General features: G+C 38.4%; 1 protein-coding gene across 1 annotated transcript in view; it reads right to left on the bottom strand.

The window, feature by feature from the left end:
- Nucleotides 1-10750: 10750 nt before the first annotated feature.
- The window catches only part of LOC101863831 (serpin B3), a gene marked incomplete in the record, with an annotated part of 11721 nt that continues 11277 nt past the window's right edge, over nucleotides 10751-11194 (bottom strand). The window contains 1 exon segment of the mRNA XM_035971080.1: nucleotides 10751-11060. Within this exon segment, the coding sequence (XP_035826973.1) occupies nucleotides 10840-11060 (221 nt within the window).

The raw sequence follows: 11194 nt of genomic DNA, 5'->3' as shown, positions 1-11194 counted from the left end.
CACACATATTATATTTGGCCTGAAATAGATCTTGTCACGGTCTAAGGTTGGGAGAAAATAAGTGTGATCACATATAAAGATGACGTGAAATATGTACAAGCATACATATCAAGACTTGGAAAAGATATTGCTCAAGAAAGGTGACTTTTGACTTTGACAGCAGGAACCAGTGCCTTTTCTGTTTCCCTCTGTTATGACAAGTTTGTGAATATGTGAGACATGCTGACAGAATGAGTTACTTCTTGGATTTTATCTTCATGGAAATGTGTACGTCAAATTTGTATAATTTATTAATATGATGTGACAAAAAACATGTTAAGCTTGAAGAAAATGGCTCCAGTTGAAAGTCTTCAAATTTGACCCTTGTGACGATTTTTTGCCAATATGTCCATTCACAGATTGCGAGAAGTAGTTCATTCTGTCAGCAGGCCTCTCTTATGTTAAACCAGTGGCATACGAACTGTACCTGTGCTATGAATTTTATTTTTCAGATGTGCATAATATAACGTGTATTTTTATTATGCTGTACATAGAAAATAGGTATGCTTCCAGATGCTTCCAGCTGAACTTGTGCGTGTTTTGACATGTCTCACTGGTGTTCTGGTTTGATTTTAAAATAATGTAATGGGCATGTAGCTTGAATTTTTAACACACTGATTTTTGGTGGGCTCTGTTTGTGAGTGCCTGGATGGGGTCACTTGGACTAGTTGACATTTTGATGTTTGAAAGTTTTGTGATGGTAAATCTATTATGACTTTGATTTAGTCAACCCTTTGTTATTTGAAAGCATTATGCATTTCGCTTTTGACTATCGTTGGGTACTTAAGTGATACATTGGTATATAATATTATATTATTTTCATGACTTCTCTTCATTTGCCTGTATCTGTTTTTTGGGGGAGTGAAGGTCTAAATTCAGCTTTACCATAGTACCTAATTCAAGTTTTTACTTTAACTATTAAGTTAGGGGCTGAAGAGAGTTGAACGAGCACCTCTGTCCGTTTGTTAGAATGTTGTTTACCTCAACTAAAACTACGTTGGCCCTGAAAGGAAGGGGTGAAGCAACCCTCATCACAAACGATCAAAGTTGTGTCAACGGATGGAGGCAAAGAACACTTTGTTACAGTGTATATAGCAGTATTGGATGATTGATTGCATTTATATATAGCAGGTTGTTTGAGGACGTCACAGGTGTGTTCCACTTATTTTCTTTCTGTTATTTTTGTGTGTCTACCTTGCCTTTGCTGTGCATTATAATTCTGTTATTATGTCAATGTACTTCTCTTTACTCAAACAAACGAACATTTTTCATTGAACACCCCTACCAGAAGTGGGGCTCTGACTTGAAAACTGTCTGTGTGTGTATAGTGTTCTGTTCCAGCATAACTGAGTGAAGGAGTCTTATTATGCGGGGAAAGGAAAAAGGGGGCTGTTATTCAGGGGATGTAGAACTTTTGTGATGTTTATCTTATATGTCGTGCATGTGGATTAGTTGGCAGGGAATGAGGTTTGGGGGGGTGAATATTTATTATATACTCTCAAATGTGCAATCTGTTGTTATTTCCCTTGAGTTCAAACTAAAGGCAAGACACATGATAATATTGATATAATGAGATGTTGCACTTTAGCCGCTGACTCTCAATTTTGCAGAGGTTTACTGAATAATATTGTTTCAGTACCTTGTTTGTCATATAAGAATAATGCTTTTGTGGACTGTTGTGGCTCTCTGGAGACGTAAATTTAGAAATATGAAAATTCCATTATAGTTAAAAGAATGTTAGCGCTTTTTTGTGGATTAGATAAAATACTTCAGGCAATTAACTCTTTAAAACGTAGAGAACACGTTTGTCCGAGGAGCAGCAGACCAAAAGCTATGTTGCGACACATTTTGAACCATCAAACACAGATTCAGAAACACCAATTTGCATGCTTCATTATGCACCTGTTAGTGCCTGCCTTTTTAAAGTTCAAGGTAAAGAAAACTGAATTGAAAAATATTTGTGAAGTTATACTTTTTTGGGGGGTAAAATGCCCCAAAACAGGGCGTCCTCAATGATGTAATAAACCTAATGGGGTGTTGGACTGTGGATACAATCTTGTCGAAATAAAAGAGTGTTTTTATCTGTGTATTGTGATGGTGTACAATGTTAACTCATATGGAAAACTGCCCACTTTGATGGGATTTTAGCATCGAATTATTACCGGTTGTGATAGTTTACAGTTTTTGTTTCTGCTCATTTCAAAGGTGATGTCATCTGTTTATTTTGCTTGCAGTAATGCTAGCTTGAGAGCTCTTGCGATGTCACGTTGGGCCGCACATGCCATAATATGTTGCGCATCTCTATTTTTGCTATGCACCATCTTGTGCCATTTCATTCATGCATTCTCTCTAGAGCTGAAAATGTGTACATGTATTTGATTTGCACTTTCCTCTATGCACGTCTCCATGCACGTTGTACGACCTCTGTTTTATCGCATTATCTCTCTGGCGGAAGGGATTTTTAAAAATTTATCTAAAATTAAATGTCTTTCATTGATTGAACCAGTTGCTCTCTTGGGTTCACACAAACAGCATTCAGGATAATTCTGGAGGTTTGATTACGAACAATTGTTTGTAAAGTGATCATAATATTTCAGGACACATATTATCTTTGCTTTTCCAGCTATGTTATTGGGATTTTTTTTTTCATTTGGGGGGGGGGGGGGTATTTAAATTTTTTTTTTTGACTGGGTGGGGGTGAGAAGAAGAAATTTCTCCAAAGGTATTACTTTTTCTCCTGCCATCCTTGCCTTCCATGATAAGTGTTGATTTGGCAACGCGCTTGCTGTTTGTTGAATATTTACCATGACTACTTCTCTGTTGAAATTTTGTTGGGTTTTTTAACCATGACAAATCTGAACTTTTTAGTTACTGCTTTGTAGGCCATTATATATTTTTAATTAGTGTGTGTTTTATGGATGACACCATGCATAAAATGTAGACTTTTTGCAACTCCTATGCACATGCGAAAACAATACTTTGTATTTAATTGAGTTTGTTCTTTTAGGAGGGGGATCTATTTTTGCTTTGTTTTGAATATGATACAAGAAGAGCCAAGTAGATCTTTTATTCAATAACTGACTACAGTATGTTTTTCTTTTCTTTTTATTATTTATAAAAATGAAAGATCAATTTTTAAATAGGCCTATTTAATGCTGTCAGTGCTCTTCCACAATCAGCCTGTTAATCAGTTTCTGGGGAAATAAAGTTATCATTTGAAGACCGACATCAAGGGACATCTTACAATGATATGTTTCAGGATAGGTGGAATCAGGTGCTCGTCAATTTTTGGGCATGTGGAGTTACTGAAATAATCTTCCTAGAGCCTGTTCATTTGCCCTGCTGTTGGTGAAAAAAGAATATCCATCTATGTTGAATAGAAGTTGACATATTGTCGATGGAAGGATGTGGGGGGAAGGGGGGTGGGGGGGGTGACCTGATGTCAGAGGTAAAATTAGCGAGAAAATGGCTGCCAAGTTTGGTGACTTCCATAGCTGCAGTGCCCTTGGAAACTGCAAAATTTTCATTTGTTGTCCATTTGGTCTACGTTTTTCTGTGAAAATCAAATCAGAAATATGTGAGGCAGCGTGGTGGAATCAGGCTCTCGTCAAAATAATCAAAGTGAAGAAACTTGCATTTTTCAGCAGGTTTGTGAATTTTTATCAATTTTTTGTTTTTTGGCTCAACACCTTTCGTGCCCATTAAAGAACTCATTTCTGTGTGGATTTTTCTGAAAAACGTCGATTAAAGGCACAAAGAATGTATATTTTCAGTTACCACGGAATCTTAAGCTAAGGAAATAACTAATCTTTGGCGGCCATTTTCTCACTAATTTTACCTCTGAAAACAGGTGACCCTCACCTCTTTCTTTCGCAAATATCTCGACTTGTATTCAAGGTAAATGGATATTTCTTTCATCCAAATAAAGACAAAGGAACAAGCTTTAAGACAATACCAATAACTCTACATGCTCAAAAATTGACGAGAGCCTGATTCCACCACGCTGCCTCACATATATTTTTGAAATGATATAAAAGGTGTTAAGCCCGAAACAAAAAAGTTAATAGAACTGAACTTGCAGAAAAAAGTCACTTTGTTATATTTGATTATTTTGACAAGCGTTTGATTTTTACCACATTGCCTCTCCTATAGTTTTGTGGTTCCTAGGTTTTAATTTAAATTTAAAAACAAGTGCCCAAGACATAGCTAGCTATGATTTGCATACTCTTTTTTTCTTTGGTTTTCTCAAAACTTCCAAAAATGACTTTAGCATTTGTGGAATAACTGTGCTGATATACTGAAATTTTCCTTTTACCCTTCTATGTTATATATATATATATATATATATATATTTCTATGCAACATCCTGCTCACCTGCTTCTTTGTGATTTGCATGTTAAGATGCTAATATATTGTACTTTTCGTGCATACTTATTTATTAGGCTGTTGCATGTAGTTAATAAGTGATATAATGTCATTGTTGTGTGTGTGTGTGTGTGTGTGAGAGAGAGAGAGAAAGAGGGAGAGAGAGAGAGAGAGAGAGAGAGAGAAATAAGCTCAAATTTTAACCTTTATGCCATTATTTACTCTCAAAGTTTGGACTTTTAGGGGTCTTTTTTTCCGTCTTATTTTATCCTGTGATACACTTTCTTATAAAAACCACATGTGTTTTCTTCTCAAATGCGTTTCTTTAGGAGTAGCATAACACTTGTACGGTAACTTCATTTTTCTAATCGTTTTTGTGCAGTTAAGATTTTTCGTTTTCAGTTTGCTTGCATCATTGAACCCAGCTCTCATATTCGGTTTAACGGGGTCTGTGGTGTTGCAATGAGGTGCCTGTTCGGTGTAGGCGGAAGATGAGAGTTTGATTTCTGTGTGGGGAGGACTATTTTTTAAACCATATATCCCTATGTGTCTACTGGGTTGCTGTATCCTTCTCAGCTGGGATAGGCAGTGACAGGCAGAGTCGAAGTAGTCTGCCTCCTCAATAGTTCAAATTTTCTTGACACATGTGTAAAATACTAATCACAAGTGCAGACCATCTTTTAAAAGATAGATTCAAGTTTTAGGTACAGTTTTGGTAAATTCACCAGAAAGGCTTATTTTTCTTTACCAATACGCTTTGTTTTCTGCCGATTTCCCTTGTTTTGGGCAAATCAGAATTGATTTAATTACTAATGGCTTCTGTATTGCACATTCTCTCGCTTCATATTTATAATGCAACTTCAAGTACATCTGTTTGTTCTCTGTCTTTGTTTCTGACTTTTCTAATTCACAAGCTGGAGTGTAGAGTTGCGCGCTTTGCTATTGCATGCATAAGACACAAGTATGATTACCGTATGGGAAAACTTTTCATCGAGTTCCTCCATCTGTCTGCCGGGACGTTGTGTCCCTCTCAGATTGGACTGGCCCTGTCGTCAGATATGCAAGGCTGAAGCAGGCTGCCTCCCAAATGATGTAAATTGTGTGGATGGAGGAATGAAAAACACCTGTACATGTTTTTTTTTTGTTTAAAGAAACTGAAAAATACTAAACTGCAGGGTTCGAGGCTTGTTCTGATGTCGTGTCCCTGGAAATGCAATTTACTCAACGTTTCCCATAATTTGACTTGGGGCCTATTGGAGTTGTACTTCAGGTTTGGAGGAGACGTCTCTTAAATAACAAAAGGGCTTGGCATGGTGTGTCAAACCCATACAAATTCCATTCTAAACTGCTGAACTGTATTTGAATGTAACAGTTTGTGCCAGCATAGTGGGATATACTCATGTTTTTGACTTCCAGTATGTCTGGATTTATTCTCATGACATAATTCTTCTTTTTGATTTATTGTTGTCTTCATACCTTATATCTGTCAAATAGTGGGTCGTTCGTGGGTGCTCTGATGCGGTTTGCTCCTTCTTTCTTATCAAACATCCGCCATACTTATGTCGCATCCTTCCTTTCTTTGTATTTTACTCACTACTGATGCTTTTAATTTTCGGCACTTATAATATTATGATGTAACTGTTGCTGCAAGTGCTGTAAACTCTTACTAAAACTAAAACCATCATTAGCCAAGTAGTTTTTTCAAAAATTGTACACACATGTAGTATCAAAAGTATAAACAATAATTCACCACAATATCTCTTTGCTCATACTCGGTCATAGATTTACATGTTTTAGACCTGTGTCTCAGCAGGTATTTGCATTTATTCACTTGTTTCTTTTAGTTAAAGGCAGGGATTGGCGAACTTTGGACAGGGCTGTGGACATCTGGACATAGAATGTGCAATATGAAACCTTACGTTTCTGATATTGTCTAGAAAATGCAGAATACAAAATTAATGTATAAACAGTCTGCGTCCTTGCTGTGAGTGTGCAGCCATAGGAACACAGGGCTTAGATTTCATGACACTGCTAAAGTTGCTATAATGACAATTATTTACTGAAGTGATCACTTTTAGTGAAATTTATTAATGTCTGGTTTTTAGAGATTTCATTGAATGCCTCAGCTGGCAGCACAAAACTCTATGGAGGGTGGCATTAATTTGGCCCGCTGGCCATAGTTTGCGCATCCTTGACCTGGGTAATGTTCCCTATTTGTTTTATTTAAGTTTAAACTTGGCTTTGTGGATGGTTGGTGGTAGGTAACCTTTCGCGCACAGACGTGGCAGAATGTGGCTCCCCTTGAGAGAAAACTCTATGGCAGTCTTTCAGAGTTGAAGCGAACTACACAGTTTGTACGCGACATCGGACTGACTGTCTAGCTGCTGTCATCGAGAACGAGGAAGAAGAAGGTGGTAGGTACTCTGGTGTGGAGTGCTCCTTCTTTCTAATTTAACATCTATCGTCGTACTTTATCTCTCCTCCATCTTTTCTTTTTGTATGTTACTCTTTAGCGGTAACATCTGTAATCTTGAGCACATAATGTATGACCCATTTGTGCTACAAGTGCCATAAAATTCTTACTAAAACTAAAAGTATCTTTCAAATTTAAAAAGGTAAACTAACATTCACATACAATCTTTCTCCTTTTATTGGTTAAAAAAAAGAATTTGGCAGCTTATGCGTCTCTTGAAATCTGCAATCGGTGTATAGACTTCATCTGTGAGGCAGCGTGGTGGAATCAGGCTCTCGTCAATTATTGGGCATGTAGAGTTATTGGTATCATCTTAAAGCTTCTTCACTTGTCTTTATTTCAATGAAATTAATATCCATTTAACTTGAATACAAGTCGAGATATTTGCGAAAGAAGGAGGTGGGGGTCACTTGTTTTCAGAAGTAAAATTAGTGCGAAATGGCCGCCAAAGATTAGTTATTTCCTTAGCTTAAGAGTGCGTGGTAACAGAAAATTTACATTTTTTGTTCCTTTAATCAATGTTTGAGAGAAAATTTCACACAGATATTAGTTCTTTAATATGCATGAAAGGTGTTGAGCCAAAAAACAAAATTTGATAAAAATTCACAAACCTGCGGAAAAATGCAAGTTTCTTCACTTTGAGTATTTTGACGAGAGCCTGATTCCACCACGCTGCCTCACCTATGATAGTGTACGGCACAGTGATTGCCTCTGCTGAAATATTGTTGGACGAGGCCTTAGATACCCGCGACTGGGGTGTAGCAGTTAGGCGCTTGGCTGATGCACGCAGGAGACCTGAGTTCGATTACTGAGTGGAGAGACATTGTTTTATCGATTATCTTGTTCTTTCTGCTAAGATGTATCCCTCGCAGCCCAGGTTATACCTAATAGGTAGGGTCAAAGCCCGCTCCTTAAACATGTCCCCGTGGTTTTAGGCACCCCGCATAATTAAGTATAATTTGATTATTTTTTAGCATAATTTCTGATTATTTTCCTATATCATTCTTTGTTAAAATTAACAGAATCACATAATTTCACGTTTTTGAGCTCAATCTGCATAATTTTAGAATTTTTCTTGTATAAAACGACGGGGGCAGCTAAACGATCTAAGTTGTGTCAGTGGGTGCGTTAAAACACCTACGTTTAAAAAAAGGCCTTTGATGTAGTTATGTAGCTGAAAGAGTTATTGTAAAACTGTGCCCACAGATGGTTTCTTACTAATAATGAAATAATGCCTCTTGGTATAGTTAGGTGTTATGGAATGCCATTTATTGCCCTGATATAACCCACACAGTTAAATAACATAATTATGTAATCGTATTATTATGTGAACAAATTCACCTTTGAAGCATTTGTCCAATATTTATTTTTACAGAAAGATGATGAATTTTAATAAAAATTTTCTCTGAATATAAGGTGTTAGTTGTTGTTGATGTTGTTGTTGCTGTTGTTACTGCTGTTGTTGTTGTTGTTGTTGTTGTTTGTATGGTATCTTATCTACCCAGTGTTGTCGTGGCTTTGCCAAGTTATTTGTTAACATAGTTACGCAGAAACAAGTGTTGGTGGTTGGCGGGTGCTCTGATGTGGTTTTGCTCCTTTTTTGTTAGAGTATCGTCTTTATCTTTCCCTCTTATCTTTGTAAGTTTCTTTCTAGAAGTGGGTGGGTGGCGGCTGTTCTGCTTTGGTTTGCTTCTTTTTTCCTATGAATCCTCCATAGTCTTCATCTCCTCCTACTTACTTTGCATGTTACTTTCAAGTAACACCTCTAATCTTTGGCACCCATGTGACCTGTTTGTGTCGCAAACTACCTGAATGGGTGACTGGCGGGTGCTCTGGTGTGGTTTACTTCTTCTTTCCTATCAAACATCTACTGTCCTTATCTCCCCTTCTTCTTTTTTATGTTTGTTACTCTCTTGTAACACCTCTAATCTAATCTTCTGGCGCTCATATGACCTTATGCAGTTGCGAGCGCCGTAAAACCTCTACTAAAACTAAAAACTAAAATGACGTAAAACTCTTACTAGTACAAACAAATCACCTTCTTGTCTTTGTATGTTACTTTCTACTAACACATTGTCTGAACTTCTGCACTTCTATGACCTGTCTTTGCTGTAAATGCCGTAAAACCCTAAATTCATTTTTTTTTTTTGGGGGGTTGTTATACGCTTATAGTTGAACAATGTTAAGCGAACTGATGGACCACATCAGGCTGGCTGTTGCCGGTTGTGGTGACTGAAATACAATGGTTAAGATTTAAGGCCCTTAACATCACTATTAAGTTATTTAAGAGGCGGGACCTTCGAGTTTAACGTCCACCTTCGAAAAAACAGAGCCAATCGGGAAATTCGTGTAAAGTTCCTTTCCCGAGGACATAACGTCGGACCGAGCAGAGGTTGGAACCCCGGGAACCTACAGTCTCACAATTACGAGTCTGGTAGCCCAACGTGATGACAAAGACAGGTGATGTGTCCACATCCTAGGCCCACACGTTGGTCTTCTTCAAACTGGTAGTCAGACCAAAGTCCTTCAAGCTGGTATCCCCCCGGGGCGGTGCCACTGACTGTAGTGTCTTTAGGCCATTCACAAAGGGGGGACATTTCTCGTTCAAGCACAGTAGAATTGTAAATGGGCTGATTCATCAATGTCACGCTCATAACTGTGCCTGATCTACAACAGGGAACTGCTGCTTTTTCTTTCCCAATCCTTACTATTGTCATTTTCCTTTACTTCTTTTGTGTGTTTGTCACTCTCTTGTGACCTGCTATTTCCGGGGTGCCTGGATAGTCGAAGCAGACCTTGTGCTGTTGAAGCTAGAGAGGTGAGCAAAGTATGTCTGATTCCCTGTAAGGACTTCTCTGTTGACACCCATCCCTTGGCGCTCATATGACCTTATGCAGTTGCGAGCGCCGTAAAACCCTCTACTATATATATATATATATATATATATATATAAAACAAGCAAACAAACAACTGGTAGTCAAACCTAAGTTCTTTAAACAGATAGTCAGACCAAAGTCCTTCTATCTGTAATCTGATAGCCAGACCAAAGTCCTTGCAGGCTGTGGGAGTGAATGGCACCACTGATATAATGTCCTACTTCTTATCTCTCCTTCTGTTGTTTCTGTCTGTCTTACTTTTTCCCAAAGCTAAATGACCATTATTATTGTGCCTATGTGCTTCTCTTTACTCGAACGAAACAAAACAAATAAGCTGATAATCAGACCAAAGTCCTTGCAGTTTCTGAATTTTGGTCAATGTATAGGTTTAACATCCCCTTTCAAAACTGTAAGGCGGGTGGTTGGAGGGTGCCATTTGTAGGTCCTCCTTCTTCTTTTCTTTTTTCTGTCCTGCTTCTTCCGTTGCACTAAATAACAGTTATTGTGCCACTGTGCTTCTATTAATTAAAATTCAAACACTGTTAGACGGTTGCAGCTTTTCTCGTATTCTGTCATTCTCTATACTATAATATTGCCATTCACTTTCCTTTGGTAAGCCGAGCTCCTTCCAGGCTGAGATCTTGCCGGAAAATGTTCCCTGGAAGAGGATCTGATTAGCTTTGTTTCCCCTTTTTACTAATTGGTTAATACAGTTTTTCTGTTATTCTTTTTCTGTTGTCATTACGAAATCGTGCAAGTTTTAACGAGTGGCTGGCAGGTGCTCTGGTGCGGTTTGCTCCTTCTTTCTCATTAAACATCTACCGTCCTTACCTCTTTTCCTTCTTTTCCTTCTTTTTTTGTGTTTGTTACACTCAAGTAACACCTCTAATCTTTAGCACTTATATGCCCTATTTGTGTTGCAAGTGCCGTAAAAACTTTTACTAAACAAAAGACTTATTGAGCGTACAATTCTATAATAAGTAAAATTCTTCTGTTCTTGTTGCCGTTTTAACGTATTCTTTATTTCTCTATATTATTATCATCATTCTCTTTCGGTCGCTAATCGGAGCTCTCCCAGGCTGTGCTCTAGCCGGAAAATTTTCCCTGGAAGAGGATCTGTTTGGTCTGGTCGTCCCGGAGGAAGAACAGGAAGGGGTGGTCAGCCCGGAAGTAGACCATGTCCGGGGGCGGCACCAAGAGACTGGTGGCCTCAATGGAGACGGCGGTGGTGGCAGCGGCCGTGGTTCCAGTCTCTTTCACTTCGATCATGGCTTGGTGGATGACTGAGCTGATGTATGTCTCTTTGGCTGAGGGAAGATAATGGGGGAGGGTGGGAGGGGAGAGGGGGAAGGAATAAGATGGTTGTGGGGGTAAGAGGGGGGAGGAGGAGAGTTAGGGGGAGGGAGAGACAGAATAGGAGAGAGAATGAGAGAGAAGGGTG

The sequence above is a fragment of the Aplysia californica genome, unplaced genomic scaffold (genome assembly GCF_000002075.1).
Source record: "Aplysia californica isolate F4 #8 unplaced genomic scaffold, AplCal3.0 scaffold00371, whole genome shotgun sequence".
NCBI lineage: Eukaryota > Metazoa > Mollusca > Gastropoda > Aplysiida > Aplysiidae > Aplysia > Aplysia californica.
Note: the sequence above shows the minus strand (reverse complement) of the source record. Positions and strands in the feature narration are given on the sequence as shown.